General features: G+C 38.2%; 1 protein-coding gene across 1 annotated transcript in view; it reads left to right on the top strand.

Annotated features, from left to right (window-relative positions):
• The window catches only part of LOC133608729 (spondin-1-like), a 199,740-nt gene that overhangs the window by 162,923 nt on the left and 14,010 nt on the right, over positions 1-22,807 (top strand). Inside the window, exons 8-11 of the mRNA XM_061964209.2 lie at positions 8,823-9,024; positions 14,661-14,801; positions 22,355-22,430; positions 22,500-22,682. Of these exons, the coding sequence (XP_061820193.1) occupies positions 8,823-9,024; positions 14,661-14,801; positions 22,355-22,430; positions 22,500-22,682 (602 nt within the window). The remainder of the gene's footprint in view (positions 1-8,822; positions 9,025-14,660; positions 14,802-22,354; positions 22,431-22,499; positions 22,683-22,807) is intronic.

The raw sequence follows: 22,807 nt of genomic DNA, 5'->3' as shown, positions 1-22,807 counted from the left end.
TCAAGCATGGTGGTGGTAGTATTATGCTCTGGGCCTGTTTTGCTGCCAATGGAACTGGTGCTTTACAGAGAGTAAATGGGGCAATGAAAAAGGAGGATTACCTCCAAATTCTTCAGGACAACTTAAAATCATCCGCCCGGAGGTTGGGTCTTGGACGCAGTTGGGTGTTCCAACAGGGCAATGACCCCAAACACATGTCAAAAGTGGTAAAGGAATGGCTAAATCAGGCTAGAATTAAGGTTTTAGAATGGCCATCCTAAAGTCCTGCCTTAAACATGTGGACAATGCTGAAGAAAGAAGTCATAGTCAGAAAACCAACAAATTTAGCTGAACTGCACCAATTGTGTCAAGAGGAGTGGTCAAAAATTCAACCAGAAGCTTGCCAGAAGCTTGTGGATGGCTACCAAAAGCGCCTTATTGCAGTGAAACTTGCCAAGGGACATGTAACCAAATATTAACATTGCTGTATGTATACTTTTAATGCAGCAGATTTGGTCACATTTTCAGTAGACCCATAATAAATTCATAAAAGAACCAAACTTCATGAATGTTTTTTGTGACCAACAAGTATGTGCTCCAATCACTCTATCACAAAAAAAAAAAAAGAGTTGTAGAAATGATTGGAAACTCAAGACAGCCATGACATTATGTTCTTTACAAGTCTATGTAAACTTTTGACCACAACTCTATATGTATATATAGCTTTGATGTAGCAAGCTACTTTTGCCATGTAGGTAGGTAGCGTTTAGTGCAGCTTGCAACAATTCTCTGGGGATAGTTTCTCCTGTAGCTTAGCCACATTTAATCAAGAGTACATTTTAGCCTAGCGTACTACATTTTCAGAGTAGCTTGCCCATCACTGCTGGTTAGATCACCAAAAATCCTAAATATAGTTTTTTCCTTCAAATTTTGAAGTATCTTTTTTGAGGTCAGTTAAACAATCCTGCAAGTTGAACCCAGTAAATGCTAATCAGTTCAAACCCTTCCCCGAAACTGCCATCTACCACATTCTTTGTGAGTTCATTAGCTCCAGTAGCTATTTCATCTCTTATTCATGAGAAAAACAAGATGCTTGTTGGCTCAGCTCGAGGAGAAGAACTCCAACGGTAACAACCTGTGCAATGTTGTTTCCTACGCAGACAAAAGGGCGATGACTTTAATCTCCAAAGGGAATTGCACAACCAGGAATAGAAGCCAGGATATCCACCAGGAATAATTAACTTACCCCACTGTCTGTTCAGCCAATTAATTGTTTCATCCTGAGGCACTGTACAGAAAAAATAACAGTCAGATCAATCATAGTAGACATATATTAAGAAAGAAAATACAGTTAAGTTGTAAATCTACCTTTGTATGTCGCATATTTATGTCTTACTGAACTATGACAATTACTTTATAAGATATGAGGGGCCATGATGCCAACAGGCTTTATTAGTTTTTGTGTGACTTGGTTATGTTTGGTTCTTATTTTTATATAATATTAATAAAATGTGTATTCCATGGCAAATTTAAGCCATAGGCGGGTGGTTGGAGGTAGTATGTGGTTGGATGATGCAAACCATCACATAATACACTGTGCAGTTACTTACTTTTCTCAAAGAGAGATGGAGATGATTTTCTTAGAAAAAATAATGTTGTGACATTATTACAGTTAAATGGTTCAGATTATGCAAACCCACTTTTCTTTCCTGTTTTATTTTTTCAAACCATGGAGGCATGGCAGAGATATTCATAAACCATTTATAAACGCCGTTTGAATTGTGATGCAGGTGGCAATTGTTATTTCAGCGATTATATCGCCATACATGGTAGAGGTTTTCATACGGTCGGATGCTAAAAATTGTCACTTTTGCCATTCCTAATAAGAAGTAAAATATGTAATGTGTGATATTTTTTTGTCCTTCGCAAAGAGCGTTTCTCAAAAACTACAAAAATGACTGACTGGGCAGAGAAGCGGTTTCCATGAGAAGGGGGCTTGAAGATGGTCTTTTAGACAAAAGTTATGCAATGTGTTGAGCCTTTAAAGGGGAACATTATCACAATTTCAGAATGGTTAAAACCATAAAAAATCAGTTCCCAGTGGCTTATTATATTTTTCTAAGTTTTTTTCAAAATTTTACCCATCACGCAATATCCCTAAAAAAAGCTTCAAAGTGCCTGATTCTAACCATCGTTATAAACACCCGTCCATTGTCCTGTGACGTCACATAGGGAAGCCAACACAAATAAACATGGCGGAAAGAACAGCAAGCTATAGCGACATTAGCTCGGATTCAGACTCGGATTTCAGAGGCTTAAGCGATTCAACAGATTACGAATGTTTTGAAACAGATGGTTGTAGTGTGGAGGCAGGTAGCGAAAACGAAATTGAAGAAGAAACTGAAGCTATTGAGCCATATCGGTTTGAACCGTATGCAAGCGAAACCGACGAAAACGACACGACACGACAGCCAGCGACACGGGAGAAAGCGAGGATGAATTCGGCGATCGCCTTCTAACCAACGATTGGTATGTGTTTGTTTGGCATTAAAGGAAACTAACAACTATGAACTAGGGTTACAGCATATGAAATACATTTGGCAACAACATGCACTTTGAGAGTGCAGACAGCCCAATTTTCATCAATTAATATATTCTGTAGACATACCCTCATCCGCGCTCTTTTCCTGAAAGCTGATCTGTCCAGTTTTGGAGTTGATGTCAGCAGGCCAGGGAAGCTAGGGTCGATAGGGGGTTTAGCTCGCTCGTCTGCGGGAACAAACTGCCGCCATTTCTTGCCGTGCTACCGAGGTCCTTTGTCCCTGAATTGCTCACACACTCCGGCAGATTCAATGGGGGTCTGGCGGCAGATTTCTTTGACTTTATCGTTGGAAATGCATTTGCTTTGAGTGTCGCAGGATATCCACACATTCTTGCCATCTCTGCCATAGCATAGCTTTCGTCGGTAAAGTGTGCGGAACAAACGTCCAATTTCTTGCCACTTTCGCATCTTTGGGCCACTGGTGCAACTTGAATCCGTCCCTGTTCGTGTTGTTACACCCTCCGACAACACACCGACGAGGCATGATGTCTCCAAGGTACGGAAAACAGTCGAAAAAACGGAAAATAACAGAGCTGATTTGACTCGGTGTTTGAGAAAATGGCGGATTGCTTCCCGATGTGACGCCACGTTGTGACGTCATCGCTCCGAGAGCGAATATTAGAAAGGCGTTTAATTCGCCAAAATTCACCCATTTAGAATTCGGAAATCGGTTAAAAAAATATATGGTCTTTTTTCTGCAACATCAAGGTATATATTGACGCTTACATAGGTCTGGTGATAATGTTCCCCTTTAAAGCACCACCATTACAGTTCATGTAGACCACAAGGAAATATTTGTACATGTAGTTTAAAATATAATAATGTGACCTCTTTAAGTTATTGATCCCCTGGCAGATTCTGAGTTAGAAGTGAATTTTGGTAATTGCATTGGTATATTCTAATTGAAAAAAGTAACCTAAGACGGTAGGAAATTTATGTTGAAGGTATTATTAGGAAATAAAAAATCCCCCTTATTTTTTAGTTTTTGAAAATCATTGGTATCTGATGCAATCACATCATTTGAAGGGAAACAAACATTTTCACCTCTCTAAAATTCTAGCACAATGGCCAAAGTGAAAATGTGTCAATGGGTAGCAGGCTGAACATAGCGATTTTAAGCATACTTCATCACAATATGTGAGGAGTTTAAAGAGATCAATATGAATATGTATTTAATTTGGTAAGCCACGCTTTGGCCCACTTTTTGCGCATTGAACATGTTAGTGATTGTGCATAGAACTATGAAAAAATACCAGATTTTGCAGTCTTCTGCCACAAACCGTGTGTTATGTCCAACTACTAGCTTTATAGGTCTACCAAGTAAAAATAAATACCTGAAAAAAGGGAAAATCTCAGTACTTGCATCTATCTCTACAACAGAGGCTTCACAAGATAAGTTTGTCAACATAAAGGAGAGTCATATGTTGATATGTGTTACCAATCTGCATACACTATGACAATGATTCCTTGACTTGCACAGAAATGGTGAGAAAACAGGTCTTCTCTATGGTCCAACATCAGTGACGTCTGACCTCACAAATAGACAAAAACTTAGCATAAACACATGCCAACATCCTGTAGAACAGTGGTCCCCAACCACCGGGTCCCATTATATATCAATATATAATGTATACATTGTGTTTTATATGTTGATTTAATAAAAAATAAAAAAATACAAACAATTTGAATTTCTTGTACAGCCCGGTAACCAATCGGTCCACGGACCGGTACCGGGCCACACAAGAATTTTTATTATTTTATTTTTTTTATTTTTTTATTAAATCAACATATAAAACACAATGTATACATTATATATCGATATAGATCAATACAGTCTGCAGGGATGCAGTCCGTAAGCACACATGATTGTATTTCTTTATGACAAAAAAAAAATAATAATAATAATAATTTTTATTTTTTTTAATTTTTTATTAGATCAACATAAAAAACACAACATATACATTATATATCAATATAGATCAATACAGTCTGCAGGGATACAGTCCGTAAGCACACATGATTGTACCTGTGATGATTTCCATTTACATTTAGAAACCTTCCTTGTGGTCTAAATCCTATGTATTATATACATATGCTTTGGTGTAAAATGTAGGCACCACAGTTATTGTGTACACTGTTTGAATATACATCTTGAAGTCATTCCTGTAATGTCATTTCCAAGACATGGTTGAAAATACATAAACATTACATCGATTCGCACAGTCAAAGCTTTAGGTACACCTGAACACTTGCCGATCAATTAAAAGTCTGCATAAAAAAGCTGTTTTCAGCAGCACTTATGTCACTGCATGCCAATGTTATTATGCAAAAGCCAAGATTAAATAAAAATACAACTTCATCCTACCTTTTTTGTGTTTCATTATTGCCTAAAGCAGAGGGAAAGAGCTCTCATCTCTGGTTGAGAGCTAAACTTAAGGTGAAGTGAAGTGAATTATATAGCGCTTTTCTCTAGTGACTCAAAGCGCTTTACATAGTGAAACCCAATATCTAAGTTACAGGTGGGTAAAGTGTCTTGCCCAAGGACACAACGGCAATAACTAGGATGGCAGATGTGGGGATCGAACCTGCAACCCTCAAGTTGCTGGCACGGCCGCTCTACCAACCAAGCTAAACCGCCCCTTCCTTAAATCGGACCTTAAAGGTCTGATTTACTAAAGGTTTGTGTGTACTAAAACACGTACAAACCTGAGAGCACACGCAAAGCTGATCTACTAAACATGTGCAAAGTAGATTGCATCTGTTAATTGAGCTGAATAAGGTGTGTAATCCATTTTGCCTCTCTCGGATCTTAGAGCGATTCAGATAGGAAAGATGCTGTGAGAGGCGGGTGAGACCTGATATTCAGCTGGGAATAACTAAGACAGTAAATAAACACAAGACATGTATATACTCTATTAGCCACAACACAACCAGGCTTATATTTAATATGCCACAAATTAATAACGCATAGCAAACACCTCCTCCCTCCCGTCCATATAACCCGCCAATACAACTCAAACACCTGCACAACACACTCAATCCCACAGCCCAAAGTACCGTTCACCTCCCCAAAGTCCATACAGCACATATATTTCCCCAAAGTTACGTACGTGAGACTTTTTGAGACTTTTATTAGTAGGTTGCACAGTGAAGTACATATTCCGTACAATTGACCACTAAATGGTAACACCCGAATAAGTTTTTCAACTTGTTTAAGTCGGGGTCCACTTAAATTGATTCATGATACAGATATATACTATCAAATATACTATCATCATAATACAGTCATCACACAAGATAATCATCAGGGTGTATACATTGAATTATTTGCGTGACATGCACATAGCGGGACACGCACGTACGGGCAAGCGATCAAATGTTTGGAAGCGTACTCACGGTACCGTGTCTGCGTATCCAACTCAAAGTCCTCCTGGTAAGAGTCTCTGTTGTCCCAGTTCTCCACAGGCCAATGGTAAAGATTGACTGTCATCTTTCGGGAATGTAAACAATGAAACACTGGCCGTGTTTGTGTTGCTAAAGTCGGCCGCAATACACCGCTTCCCTCCTACAGCTTTCTTCTTTGCTGTCTCCATTGTTCATTGAACAAATTGCAAAAGATTCACCAACACAGATGTCCAGAATACTGTGGAATTTTGCGATGAAACAGACGACTTAATAACTGACCATCATGCTGTCTCAAAATGTCCTCCACAATCCGCGACGTCACGCGCTGACGTCATCATACAGAGACGTTTTCAGCAGGATATGTCGCGCGGAATTTAAAATTGCACTTTAGTAAGCTAACCCGGCCGTATTGGCATGTGTTGCAATGTTAAGATTTCATCATTTATATATAAACTATCAGACTGCGTGGTCGGTAGTAGTGGGTTTCAGTAGGCCTTTAACATATATGTTGCGTAGTGTAACAGTATGAATGTGATACACTTATGTTTGCTTATGTGCCATGATTGAAGACAAACCAATTTAAGATCACAAAATAAAATGAAAAATCCAACAATGCAAAATTATTGTCAGTGTTAAAGTAGAAATGTGAATTGTATTCAAATTGTGACATTCAAATTCCTTTTCACAAACACAGTTATTTTTGTTAGGTAATTTATTAGTCAAACTAGTCATCAGGAAGCTGCCTCACACTGGCCCTGTTTCACCTTTCTTTAACAAAACCACTACTTTTTATCCGAGTTCGTACTTGTCCATGTTGGAAACTAGTGTCAAGCATTTTTCAAGTACAGGCGCAGTTCACTGAGGTTACCTGGGGTGATTAAGGCCTTCCTAATTTGCGAGCAGCCTTGCTCTGTCTCTCCTTTGCTGTCAGTGACTTATTGTGGAGTCCAGGTGGTGCCGGCGATATATGTCAGAGTTCCAGCACACTTTGAGAAAAGGGTGCTTCAGTGTCGACTCTCTTTGCACATTCCAAGGGGACATAAGGGCTGTTCCTCGTCTTCCGCGGCCATCATTAGCAAGAGCCCTCAAGGGCAGGACTGCACTGAAGTCAAATGCATCCACACGATGACAGGTCTAAAAAAAGAAGAGTGGTTAGCTGATTGTCTATGTGACACTAAGAATTGTGTCACTTTGTATTTGCACTGGCTGGGAAAATATTTTTAAATAGTTAATCATAGAGCAATGGATACAAGTAGATATTTGTGTTCAAAAATGAGAAGCCACCGATGTTTTTAAACTCCCAAAACGCATCCATAATCAACATTTTAAATCACGAGTCAGAGAAAAGTATTTTATAAACTCAATTGATCTATACATTATAATAATAATGACACATTGCAGTCGCTATCTCCTGCTTTGGCTGTTTGGGGTCTTTGTGAAGGGCACAAGCAAATACGTGCTGGATTGCATGCAACTGTTTAAGGGTTTTCTGTTATACTGTAGGACAATAATATAATATTTAATTGGAGTTATGTTCTGCATTTTGACAGGAACATCACAGGAACCTCAATGGATATGCAGACTGGGACAAAACTGTCATGACCTGTTGTCTTGTTTTCATGTTTGTTATAATTCTCCTAATTTTGGTATTAAGTTGAGTTTTTTCAGAGCTTCTTTCCGTTCTTGGTTACCGTTCTTGTTGCTTGGAGCATTGAGTGGGCACACCAGCCTCTGGTTCATGATTAAGACACACCTATTCACAATCATACCCCCTTATATACCCGGTCTCGCCATTCACTCGGTAAAGGTCCATGGTTAGCTCTGTGCAACAGCTTACGTTTGTTCAGTTTATGTTATGTTCTATGTTATGTTCTTCTCTAACAATTTTGGCCGGGGGCTGAAAGCAGACTGCATGTAATGTACAGGAAAAATATATACATACACACATATATTGCCTATACATTTACGTATATATATATATATATATATATATATATATATATATATATATATATATATATATATATATATATATATATATATATATATATATATATATATATATATATAATGGATATATAATTAATTCATTGATAATTAATTTAATTGGATTTTAAGAGTATGTGAAAGTTTGACTCCTACCTTGTTGACTTCCGTAAAGTTTGGTAATCAAGCAGAAATATCGAGCAGCTAAAATGTGCCAAACATGGTTAAGTGTGGAGAGTGTTTAGCATTTTTAACCACCATGCATTGCAGGGAATTTAATTGGGTGTAATTTTGAAATGTGTTGTGAATGACATTTTGTATAATACTCACAAAGTTCAATAAGCAGATTGTGTTTTGAGTGACCATGTGTGTTGACTTTTTGTGTTAGTTTATTTGTGCCATTAATGGCAAAGGTTTGGATTAGGTCATATGAAACAATTCTGTGCTGTAGGCAAATCAAAGTGCAATTCATGGCCACCAACCTAAAATACTCACATCGTCCACCAGATGACAGTAAAGCTGGAGCAATAATACTGTCATTTATTTAAAATTAAGTTGAAGACACCCTGCGTGATGTCTCGCTGGTCAAAATGAACATGCTGGATATGCTAAATTCCACCTTGAGCTCCACATAGTCTTCCCTGCAGCACACTGTTTTTGTATTTTGCTCTGACTCCAAGGACCAAAATAATTATTACCTGCACGCTGCTTCATGCCTGTCCTGCTGTATCTGGGATCACAGCAACCCTTGCAAACATGCAACTCGAATGTAACACAAATCTTACATAATACTTACCCGGGTGTCTATAATCCAACAATAACAAATAGTAAGTTGTCACTCTCTTTTTAGGCGGGCAGCACCATCAGCGGAGTTCTCAGTAGATCGAACTCGCCATCTCATGTCCTTCCTGACAATGTTGGGGCCCAGTCCGGATTGGAACGTAGGTCTGTCTGCAGAGGACTTGTGTACGAAAGAGTGTGGATGGGCTCAGAGAGTAGTCCAGGACCTCATCCCTTGGGATGCGGGCACTGACAGCGGGGTATCATATGAGGTCAGTAACATAATAATTATGCTTTTTAATAATATTTGTTTTTGTTGTTTAATTAATTAATTACTATTAGATTCAGATGACTGGCAGTCAGGAGACCAGGGTTCAAATCTCTGTTGGAACATTTCTGCGGGTTTTTTCCATGTTATACAGTTTGTGTGAACAGAGACATTTCGATTTTCTAAAGCATTAATTGAAGCAAACTATAGTCAACACAAAGCCTAAACAATAACACATAACTTTAAAAGTTATTAAATATTTCAACCTATTAGACCGTAACGACACTATGATATGAAGTATAAACGATAAAACATTGAATATTAAAAGTACGTTATTTTTCGGACTATAAGGCGCAATTGAAATCCTTTCTCAAAAATCAACAGTCTGCCTTATAACCCGGTATGCCTAATGTACGTATTAATTCTGGTCGTGCTTACCAACCTCCAAGCAATTTTATTTGGTGCATAGTGTAATGATATGTTTGACCAGTAGATGGCAGTCACACATAAGAGATATGTGTGGACTGCAAGTTGAATAAATGACACTAGTAAGTACAGGTAAGCAAGCAATACCAAAACGTTGATGTTTAATTGAGATTTTAGAACATTACAAACAGCGCTCAAAAATCTGTCACAATGGCGACTTTGGTAAGCTACAAAGCTGCAACGCTTGATGGATTGTTGTAGCGTTACAGCTACCGTAGTCAGATGTACTGTGCTTCAACATACGGGTATTATTATGGTGTTAGTATTAGAATACTAAAATGGTACATATTAGGAGACTTATTATCTGGCGTTTTGTTTCGCAATATTATGCAAAAACAACTTTTCTTATTTGAGATCTGCATAAATCCAAAACATTTGCACACATCCACCATTATATTCTGCACAGTAGTCAATAAGTACCTTATTTTTCTGTATCCTCTTGTTGTGGGGCATTCATCCTCCGCTGTTGCCATTTCTATTACAAAGTAGTGTACAGTTCTAACTTATATCTGTCAGTAGACTCGCTATGGAAGCACTAAAAATTACCGATCTAACAAAGATGATTGGGAGAAGACATTGTCGAAGTGGAGCCTCGTAAATAAGAGCGCCCCCAAAATGGCGCATCCTGAAGATGGTCTGTAAAACATAATTTATGCAACATTTTGACCAAATAATCACCATGACATGTTATGTAGACCACAAGGAAGTGTTTTAAATGTAGAAAAAAGTCACACTATGACCCCATTAATTTTGTATGAAAATAGACCTGAATAGACCCCCTCATCGACAGTATGCCTTACAATCCGGAGCGCTCTACAGTATGGTCCGAAAAATACGACATGTGAAAGTCTGATTCCCAAGTTGTTTACTTCCTTGAAGTTTTGCAAGTCATCAGAAACATCAGACACAGCAAAAATGCGTCAAACAGGGCAAAATATGGGGAGCGAGTACTTTTGCATTATACACATCATGCTTTGTTATGGAATTAGATTAATATTTATAACATATGTATGGTTTATAGAAGTTTTTTTCCAATCTTCCATGGTTCAGTGGATAATGTTACCTTGTGTAGCACATTTGTTTTGACTTGTGTAGTTTATGACTTGTTTTTTTTTTTTCGCACCATGGACGAAAAGAGTTGTGTAGATTGCTAGTTTTGAATCTATACTCCAACATTCATAATGTAATACACATTGTGACTGATTAATATTACTCACGTTTATCATTTTGTGAGAATTTGTTTGTTGTGCGATACCTTTAATGTTTAAAAAATTGCAACATCCAGATTAAAGATGCTGGTGGTTGGCCATGGTTTTAATACCCTTTCTAAAAAATTTCGAATTTTAACAATCCAGTCCGAGTTGTGCCCCGCCTCTTACCCCAAATCAGCTGGGATAGGCTCCAACTCACTTGTTACTCAAAAAAGGACATACAGTATTTTGATGACACGAATGATCAACCTACTAGAGATAGGACTTATGGCTCTTTGAAGGGAGCCAGATCTTAGGAACTGTTCCTTTCAAAGAGCTGTTCAAAAGACTGGCTCATTGTTATAATCTTTTTTATTTTTTTATTTTTTTAAGTAAATTGTTTTTATGAATTAAACAATCACTTTTGCAGTTTTTAGATACGATTTGCAAGAGAATAAGTACACGTATTGGTGGGAATTATTTTTTAAACATTATTAAAAGTTTTTTTTCATTGTAAAACATTTTATAGGGTGGTTCCATATCTTGTAATGACATTACTATTTTATAAACACTGTCGATCATACGTACACAGAAATATACAAATGATAAATAAAAATAATATTTATGTATGTAAATGATAAATAAATGATAAATGGGTTATACTTGTATAGCGCTTTTCTACCTTCAAGGTACTCAAAGCGCTTTGACAGTATTTCCACATTCACCCATTCACTCACACATTCACACACTGATGGCGGGAGCTGCCATGCAAGGCGCTAACCAGCACCCATCAGGAGCAAGGGTGAAGTGTCTTGCCCAAGGACACAACGGATGTGACTAGGATGGTAGAAGGTGGGGATTGAACCCCAGTAACCAGCAACCCTCCGATTGCTGGCGCAGCCACTCTACCAACTTCGCCACGCTGTCCCAACACGTATAATTACAACTAGAATACAAATTAAAACAAGATTAAAATATGAATGCAAAGCCTGGTGTTTACACCTGGAATACCAATTCACAGCAGAACAATTAACCAAAAAACTGAAACCCAAATGCTGCTTTCCTTTGACTCTGACTCATTTTTGAGCCCAGTCGGGTGCACACATGGCTGGGCAACCGCTATAAAAATAACTCGCAACTGCGAATCGGTGCTCATCGTTCACTTAAAAGAATACTTGAAAAGACTAAACTCGTTTGCAAACGTTACATCTCCACAATCTATTGCATCCAGCATGCTATAGTAAACGATGATGATTCTTGTGTCCAAAAGGCAAAGAACGGAACCAAAAATATTATATTATCCTAAAACCTTAGTATAATACCCAGTTAATATTAAGTATAATGTCTATGCAAAGCCAGAAAGTAAAAGTAAAGTTTACTTTAAATAGACCGTTTCCAATCGAAAAACCCACTATTTAAGTATCAAAGTAACTTTTCTAATGCAAGTTAAATGCATCTAATGTAGGTATTGTATTATTAGTAACTGTTAATAGGAGGTTGTGTTTTTATCCATGTATGTATGTAATATGCCATTATAGCAGATCCAGGAATTCTTAGGTCTGATGCTCAAAATGCATTAAAGCACAATGTTTTTTCAGCCTGGTGTGCTTTCATATTTTTTCAAATGCTTGTAGTCAAAAGAAAAACTTTCCTTTCCATTTATTCCCTCTGAATATCCCTCCTCCCTCTCAACACAGACTCTAAGCAGCATTCCGACCCTGTGGTCACATTATACCTTGTCTTGCTCGACCTGTTTGCTGCACACATTCATGAACATGCCCACCTCCCTTATTTCTTCATATTTAGACTGCCAGTCTGTAACAAATCAAGTCAGAGCACCACCACCCACTATTCCTAAATCTCACAAGGACATCTACCTGTCCTGCCCTCACCTTGAGATGCTGTTTTTTATGTGATCTGTGTCTTCTTCCTTCAGAGAAATGTGTGTGTTTGTGAGTGTGTGTGTTAGACCAAACTTGATGTCAACACTGTATGAAATCCTTGGATTATCCCACTAAGCTCTTTAGTTTACCTTGGCATCTGACATGGATAAATGTAGTTATTTTTCTTTTCGACAGACTAAAGCAAGCAGAACGAGAAACTTAAATCAAAGTTGACCACTATATTTTATATGATGATGTGACGTCCACACCTACAGGCCTGGAGTAATACAGGGAGATTTGTAATTGCTAAGCCAACACAATGGAACCTCTATTTACAAACCGTAATGGTTTTTGATCACGGTTCGTAAACCGAAAAGTTTGTATAGTGAAGCAAAGTGTCCCATAAGAAACGATGTAAACATGAATACCGTATACAACCAAATAAACGCCCTTGGACAAATAACCGCCCATGTCCTAATAGCCGCCCGGGGTCTGACCCCATTTTGTGATTTAACCGCCTCTTCCTAATAACCGCCTATGTCCAAATAGCCGCCCATGGGCTGTTATTTGCATAATTTAGATTAAAATGCTACTAGGGTTGTGTTTGCTGCAGTATTATTGTTTTGATGGTTTTATAGAGTACTTGGTACCATATATTTATTTTTACTGTATGCTGCTTTATTTAAAACTTGGAGTACTGTAGCCTTTATTTTATTTAAGTGACAGTATTATTGTTCTGTTTTGATGGTGGGTTTTATGCTTGAGTACTTGGTACCATAATTTTAGTTTTCCCGGTAGGCTGCTTTATTTAAAAAGTGTATTTATTTTTAGTATTGGTATTCTATTTGACAATTGTTGCACTACTGCCATGTTGAGGCCTTGTTGATCTCTTGTCTTTTGATAGCCTACCTCATGTTGATCTCTTGTTTTTTTGTTTGTATGTTTACAATAGCTTTTACATTTAAAGCTTTTTGTACAAAAAAAAAATACTGGACAGTAACCATTGTAACCAAATAATGGCCTGGTGCAGGCTGGTGCAAAAATAAATAAAAGCCTTGTGCAAATAACCGCCTGCTTCTTTTAAACGCCTGTCTCCAAAAGCGAGTTTGTGAAATAAACGCCCGGGCTACTATTTGGTAATATACGGTATTTGGTTTTAGCCTGGACAAAAGTCCCTATTTCAGTAAAAAAACAAAAAAACAAAGGCACACTATGAAGACAATATAATGTTTACATATGCAGTTTATCAAACAAACATAATAAGGGGGTAATGGTTCAACAATCTGTTTATTATCCAAACAGTACAACCACAACGGCAAGCTCAACTGTCAAAGCCCACACTCTAAAAAACGTTAAAAAATATTTTGCTACAAAAAAAAAAGAAATGTTTTTTTACCTTGTTTCGGCGAATATTTGTGGCATGCAAGCCACAAGAGACGAGGCGCAGAAGGGAGCGAGAGAAGGGGCCGGGGAGGAACGGCAGTCTTTTCTTCCGGGGTTCTACTCTTTTCCTCTTTGTGCTTAGTGTTGGTGTCACTGAGATCCAGCTGGGTCTCACTTCATCCTCGCTGCACCTGGAATGTGTCCAACGTGCCTTGTTTTTGGCGGTGCTTTAAAATTGGTCTGTGGTGACCCATGATGTTGTAGTTATTGGCGTTATCCTTGCAATTAATCCTTTTTAAGTCCACAGCGATTCCCTCCTTCTTTCCAGGCTGTTTATTTTGGCTTTTTTGAAATCATACTAAGTAACAAACTAGACAACATTTGGTGAATGTTGAGAAAAGGAACACACACGGTGAAACACTGAGGAGTGGCGGCTGAGTAATGGACTGCGTGAACAGGATTTGATGTAGGGAGCTCTGCCTCTCCTTAGGCAGCGAACAAAATAAATGAATAAATGAAACATTCGTACACCAACACATGGTTCGCACACAGAAGCAGATATGGCACAATCTATAAGTCTGTAAATTGAAAAGTTTGCATATAGAGGTGTTCATAAATTGAAGTTCCACTGTAGTTCTAGTTTCCTAAATATAATAATAGTTGTTGTTTGTCTTCCATTTATGTTTCTCATTTTTCAGTCTCCCAACAAGCCCTCTCTGCCTCAGGATAAGATCCGTTCTCTGACCAGTCTGGACCACCCTCAAAGTCCATTTTATGACCCTGAAGGGGGAGCAATCAGTCCTGTGGCACGAGTCATGGTGGAGCGTATCGCCAGAAAGGTATGTTGTTGGTAATGGTCATGGTGTTACGGTACAGGGAGGGGAGAAAGGAGACGGCACAGATGCAGGGACGTTGTTTCAGCTCTATTTATTAAATACAATATTATGAAGTGTGAACTCAATCCAAATATGTGTATGGTGTGACTATGTGTAGCGATTAACTGAGTGTTACCAAGAGTCATTCACATCGACGACCCACTGGGGTGAGTTTTTCCTTGCTCTTATGTGGGCTCTGTACCGAGGATGTCGTTGTGGCATGTGCAGCCCTTTGAGACACTTGTGATTTAGGGCTATATAAATAAACATTGATTGATTGATTGATTGATTCGAGTGTTGAGCGAGAGGCAGAAGTCCAAGGGGGCAAGCTCGGAGATCCAGGGACAGCCAGGAGGTCAGGGGCAAGAGCGAGGCGTCAAAAGTCAGTGTCCAGGCGGGAGGTCGAGATCCAAAAGGGCAGCCAGGGAATCGGAGGGGACGAAACACACAGCTCGTAATCAGGGAACGGATGAATGCTGCTGGAACGACACGGGAACACGAGACAAATGAACACGGAGGAGGAGAAAACACAGATAGAGAGAGAGTGAGCATAGAGCTAGAGATGTTGGCTTACTGTACGGGAACAGGTTGCTACGTTCTGGCCCGGAACGCAGGTTTGCTATGGCTTAAGAAGCCCGGCGTCTCATCAGCTTCAGTTGGGCAGATTGCTGATTGATTGCAGCGCAGCGAACAGATGAATGCGCATTGGAGTGCGCCCTGGCCGTGACATATGGTTTAGATTAGGGGTCTGCCAGCTGATGGAGAGATGGAGCGGTGACCCCCTACTAATATATCTTGCACAAAATTGGGTTTTAAAATAAACTGGTCCTAAAGGCATCTTGTTAACCTCTGGTTTCTGCGGTGGAGTACATGTGTTTTTTGTTGTTTTACAAAACAAACCATTGTTCACTCCAAACACACAAACATACACGAGCTGTTGGCTTAGAATGGGTTCTCGGCCAATCATGGGGAGCCTGACAGAGCGTTAGGATTAGCAAAGCAGTGACAAAGGCGGGTCCCCCTCTTTGGAGAGACAGGCGAATAAACCGTTGATCTATTTCAACAAGCTTCTGTGTCGCTGACTGAACGATGTCTTTTGACTGCATGAAAGTAATTTGGGGAAGGTTATTTATTTATTTATTCATTTATAAGGTCATGTCTTATGCATTTATTCAATGCATTTTGCCCCCTGCACTCTTTGATGTGTAAAAATAATGTTACCTACTTTTTGTGTTCAACATTTACAAGGTTACTGATTGGGTTGTTGTGACATGTACCAGTGTCGTGCTTGACACAAAGTGATAGACTTACAGTAGCAGCGCTATGATGCTCGATGTAAGATTATTATTTACATTCCATATTATTCAATATCATATGTAATACATATGAATTATATCAGTTGTTTTGCACTTAGGAACAAAAGCAAAATGTCATTTATGCATGGTCATGAGTCATGACAATAAAAGTCAATCATACTTTATATTACCATTTCAATTATTACCGTTTCGCCATCAATTCTTCTCTTAGCTCAGTGTTTATCTGTTGTGTGTGGTCACCATCAGATGTGATCCATCATGTGTGAAAGGACATGGCAGTGCATTGTTGCTTTTATCATTAGAATCACTGGTTATTTATTTTATAATTTGAGCAGACCTGACGTCACCATCTAGACACATAGTCCAACATGATTTAAAAAAAAAAAGTGAATTTCAACTTCAGCAAGCAACGACAGTTGTGATTTACAAACACAGCTATACATACTACAATAATTTAGTGTGCGGTATAGAGATATTGAAGTAATTTTATGCAACTTAAAGTGGAACCACACTTTTTTTTGGAATTGTGCCTATCGTTCACAATCATTGTGAAAGATATGACGACGGATAGGTTTTTTAAAATGCATTCTAAATATTAAATAAACGTAAATGAAAGTCTGCTTACAGCGGAGCCAATGAAAGCTCCACTATTCCTTCCATAAAATCCGATAAATGACCATTCAAAAAGCGCCAACAATACTCCATTTACTTTTTGTGACTAGAATATTAACCAAGTATGAGTGATATTGTTATTATAAGCGCTAACGCAGACAAACTATTTATAGTGGCGACGTGATCACTTCTTGTGTGTCAATGTTTACATCATCGACTGATCAGCTGCTTCCTCGTTTCCTGGCTCACTTTAAGTTTATTGAAGATCATAAATCATGCATCTCACCTGGACAGAAGGTAGCTGTTGATATAATCCGACAAGTTGGAACACGTTGACAGCCATATAGAACCTGGAACTGGCAAGGATGACACAAGAAGCACTTGTTCACCGCACCCCCACCCTGTTTCTTATTAAGGATTATGAGACATTTTTCATCTAAATGGGAATATATAAACATCCTAGCAGTCTGCATCCTAATGACAGCAGACCTTATACAGTAAGTGATGTTTTATTATGTTTTTTGCCTCTCATGAAGTCTGCAGTGAGTCATAATCAGTGATGAAGAAAAGCAAAAAAAAGCTAAACGTTGTGATGCGTTTTTGTAATGAATGCGCCGCATGTGCTTAAAATGATCAAAATACGTAAATATTAAATGTTATTATAAATGTGCTTGTTACTACATTACATATATACTTACATCATGTATATAAAACCCTAATGGAGGTATTTAGATGTTTCTTTAGGGGATCTTTAGTCAGAACATAACGGCTCCCATAGGCTCCATTGTAGGCTGACTTTTGATAGCATTTATTTAATATTTAGAATGCATTAAAAAAAATCCATTCGTCGTCATGCCTTTCATAATGATTACGATAACGATAGGCAAAATTCCAAAGAAAGTGCAGTTCCCCTTTAAACTTTACATATTGATTTCCTGCTTTAAAGTTTATGTTAATTTAAACTGAACTTACACAACACACTACCGCATTCATGGCTACACTATTGCAGGTGCAGGTTTTATTACCCACATCTAATGCACTGTCCCACTCCTACTAAAAGCAAATTAGATCTAACATAAAAGTGGAATTGGCTTCTCTTTATTATACTTTCGTACACCATCAAAGCAAAGAAGATCAAATAGTGTAGACGAGGAGGTGTGGCGTTGTTAGAGTTTAAAAAACAAAAAGTAAATCTCAGGGGCAAAGATAAAAGTTGCACCTGTATATGGCCCAACTGAGTAGAAAAGATATAAGCATGTAAAATATTATGAAGACAAAAGGGACAAGCGGTAGAAAATGGATGGATGGATGGATATTCACATAATATTTAAAGATAAGACTGTATCGCAATAAGCGGGTTAGCATTCGGGATACTTAAATAGTTTTTCTACAGTTAGAGACTGATCTACTAAAATCCTAATAACACGCACTAAATAGCATGTGCAAACTATAAAAGTGTGTCTACTATTAATAGGCATGTTGCGTGTGATCTACTAAGACTGCATGTACAATTGATAACAAGTGCAAAAGTGGCTATTTGAATGACGTTTTTGTGGGTTTTACGCAGCTTTCACCACATAGACACTTATTTACTGCACATTCATGTTATCATAATCTGACCTGTGGCGGTTTGTTATGTTTTGAAACATGCAGCGGACATATACCACTTTTTTCTGGGCATTTTACAAGCAGTCCTGAACCCACTTTTCTAGTGCGCTGAATGTGCGTCCTGGGAGATGCTAACACTAACTGCAGTACTAAATGTTGCAGTCCCAAGAAAATTAATATTGCAAGAAGTTTTTTTCATATGAATGAAAAAACGAACATCATAGAAATAATGGCAGCTAACATACTACGCGTCAATTAAATGAGTTTTCATCAGCCCTTGAAAGTCATTCAGCATCTATAACATTATAAAATGATATTGGTGAATAGACGATGTGTCTATTTTTTTTAATTTTTGACGGCCCATATTTGTTAACAAGCATACGTAGGACGGAGCTGCAGTGTGATTTCAAAATTGTATTTGCATTTTATCCTCCCAGTTTTGTGGGCATTTTTGATGTTCAGCTTATATTCTGCAAATCCATGAAGACAGAGAAGCTTAATGTATTTTGTTTCTTATTTTGTTCACTTACGAGACCCAATTCTCTGCAAACGAGCTTAGTAGATCAGCTTTGCGTGTGCTATCTAGTTTGTACGTGTTTTAATCCACACAAACCTTTAGTAGATCAGGACCTTTGTACGCTTTGGTCCAAGCATTCATAGCGACATTGCTTTTTGATCCTTCGATGCCAGCTCTTCTTATTAATGTGAAGCAAAATTCACCAAGCGTTGGATTGTTCACCCACTAATAGGGAACGTGAGTTTACCCGACTATTGTTGTGTTGTTACAATAGTAATCATACATATATGTATACAGTATGTATATATATATATATATATATACATATATATATATATATATCATCATTATCATCAGCCGTTGTCAGTCCACTGCTGGACGAAAGCCTCAGCATGTTTCTGCCATAGTGAACGATCTCTAGCTGCTCCCTGCCACTGCACTGTTCCCCAATATTTGTCTATTTCATCCCGCCATCTCACTCTCTGTCTTCCTCTATTTCTGCTCCCATCCATGGGTCTCCAAGATGTCATTAGGGAAGTCCATCTATTATCCTTTCTCCTACTGATATTTCCAGCCCACTTCCACTTACTTAATTTGATAGTTCTCATAATGTCTTGGACTTGCGTTTGTTTTCTCACCCATTCATTTGTTTTTCTGTCTTTATATGTGATTCCGAGCATATTTCTTTCCATGTTGTGTTGTGCTGCTGCTATTTTCTTTTCCATTTTATTTGACAATGCCCAGGTTTCAGCTCCATATGTCATGGTTGGTAACACGCATTGATTAAAGACCTTTCTTCTTATTCTTAACGGTATTTCGCCTCTCATGATGTTGCTCAGTTTTCCATATTGGCACCAGCCCAATCTGATTCTCCTCCCTATCTCCTGTTCTTGACTCTTTTCTTTCAGGCTAAATCTCTTCCCCAGATAGATATATTCATTAACTTCATCAATTTCATTTCCATTAACAGGCACAGGTCCATGAGGTACCATGGAATTTGCCATAACTTTTGTTTTCTTCATATTCATTTTCAATCCACAACATTTGCTGGCATTTGCAAGGTCTTTAAGCATATCTTCCACTTCATTGATTTGCTCTCCCAAGACAACAATGTCATCTGCAAACCTCAGATGATTAAATTTGTCTCCGTTGATGTCAACTCCTTTATCCTCCCACTCCAGACAGCGAAATATATATATATATATATATATATATATATATATATATATATATATATATATATATATATATATATATATATATATATATATATATATATATATACAAACCAGGTCTAATCCAAAGGTCCAGGTTGGTGCAGAAGAAGTGTGGATGGAGGTGGTAGATGGATGATGCAGATGTGATCGTTGATAGATGGTGGATGAAGGCAATTGACGTTGCAAAGTAAAACGTCTATGAAAAAAACAACAGCCGGGATATCGATCATCTGAGAATCTATGTAATTTAGCTAAAAGCCGTAGCTCCCTTCTCTTAGGTGTTGTTCTCTGGGAAAAGTTTAGCTCTAAATTCCAAAGTTTTCTGCCTTGTTCTGGAAACTTTGACAAGTTTCAACAGCTCACCTCGAAGCGGAGTACAAGAGGAAGCTCTAAAAAGATCTTCACTAGAGTGAGGTGATGGTCAGTCTTTCTATATCCCTACTATAATACTTGTATATGAAATAATACCAATATTAAAATAAGTATTTATATATCTATATATTTTATATAAGATATGTAATGCAGTTGTAAAATAAAACAACATAAAATATTTAAAAAGACAGTACCAATATCGCAACCTAGGGTTAAATTCAAGAGCATCTAAAGGTCAGCACCACTGTAAGTCGCCTGGTTCAGTACCTGATTCTGGTCCGCCTGGGACTCCAGAGAATCGAGCGTGCTCGACACTAAGCTAAAAAGCCTAAGCTGTTAACTCGGTGTCCAGCACTAGATTTTAGGGTAGTCATGGAATGAGGATTACCAATGTACACATTTTCCAGCCTCACTCGCTGGCCTCCGTTACACTTTCAGTTGTTCAGATTTGAGGACATGTCTTGTCAACATCACATTTCAGGTCACAACACAGGTTTAATTGGTTTTAGGTCTGGCCTCTGGCTGCCCAATTTAAAACGCTAATGGTCTCTTTCAAAGCAATTGTTTTGTTGATTTGGATGTATGCTTGTCGTCTTTGTCATGCTGGAAAGGTGAAAAATCATCTTCAGCTCCAGTGTTCTTGCTGACCTCGCCTGATTTTGTGCCAAAGAGTCCGACTGTTTGCACATCTTCATCTTATTGTCTTGTATTACATTACTACATTTATTGTCTTAGTATTTATTTGTTCTGTATACTTTTTACTGTTTTTCCTGCTTTAAATACATGCTGTTATGTTTATTTACAAGGACAATAAAGGAATCTATGTTTACCACAAATATATTTGGGGCCGCTTTCTGCTTTGTCACTGATTAGAATATAATGACACAATTCCCTTAGCAGTTTCACTGGGCCCTATGGCACACACCGTTAGTGCTTGTTACTAAAAGTGGTGGTACTGGAATTGAATCTTGGTCAAAATAGAGTCGGGAAGATTTAAAATGCTATTTTTTAATTGTGTAATTTGTTGTCAGTATTAATGAGTTTTTTTCCATGAAATAGTTTTAGTACAAAACAATATTTAAAAAATGTAAAAAGTATAAAGTGTGAAACGTTTCTTTTACCGGGGCAGAGGGGCTCCAAATAGAATCCTGCTTAGGGCCCCACTTCAGCTCCCATAAAGGGAGGCCCCGAGGAAGAGTATGACTATTACTCTTTCTCCATACATGCATGCAAAATGTTCTTAATTAGTAGTTAATTAGAGTGTTCTTTAATTTGCAGAAGCTTTTAAGACTCCTATAAAATGGTTTAAAAGAGTGCATGCCTTCGAAATTGTTAAAAAAAAAATGCTGAACATATTGTCATTAATATCTCTCACACAACTTCTTCCAGTGTTTTGATACTTTTATGTGTCATACTCAACCAAAAGAGTAACATTCAACTTATCATGCAATCAACAAAGAGCAATTGGCCAATACATTAATTTATTTTGAAATAACTTTAAATCTCTCCACCTTGACTGAGGCCCCAGTTTACGCTAATGGAGTCCAAAACAAGAAACTGCCACCATTATGCTTTGTTGGGTGTCTGCATGATGTTTTTCTACTGATGAAAAACAAAACAACCGGGTATTTAATTCCACTGCAACCTTTATCAATTTTTGCTAGAGGTGAAAACCTTTCATGCACACAGTTGGTAGACTGAAGACCTTTAGTGGCATCTACAGGCTGCTTGGGGAATTTGTGATCACTCTCTCTGCGATCCATTCACTGCACCTTCCAACTGGTTAACACATTATTTTCTGCCTTCATAGTTAATGTACGGGCACTAATTATTGTCCAGTCACAGAAAAGTTAAAAATAATGTTCATGTCCACAGGGAGAGCAGTGCAACATTGTCCCAGACAACGTGGATGACATTGTGGCAGACATTGCCCAGGAGGAGAAAGACGAAGGTTTGGATCTACACCATTTCCCTTTCACACCAGATTGAACGCATATTTAATATGTATTCACCCCTGCAGATGACACCCCTGAGACGTGCATCTACTCCAATTGGTCTCCATGGTCGGCTTGCAGCTCGGCCACTTGTGAAAAGGGCAAGCGGATGAGACAGAGGATGCTCAAGGCCCAGTTGGACCTCAGCGTTCCATGCCCGCACACACAGGATTTTCAGCCTTGCATGGGGCCGGGATGCAGCGATGAGGGTACATACAGTATGTTCAAATGCAAGATAACTGAGGAGTTTTATTTACATAGATTGACATGAAAGATTAAGACGTGCAATATTGAATGATGACACCTGAATCTCCCTCTGGTTTTATTGAGTTAT

Source organism: Nerophis lumbriciformis, linkage group LG06 (assembly GCF_033978685.3).
Source record: "Nerophis lumbriciformis linkage group LG06, RoL_Nlum_v2.1, whole genome shotgun sequence".
NCBI lineage: Eukaryota > Metazoa > Chordata > Actinopteri > Syngnathiformes > Syngnathidae > Nerophis > Nerophis lumbriciformis.
This window is presented reverse-complemented; position numbering and strand designations above follow the sequence as displayed.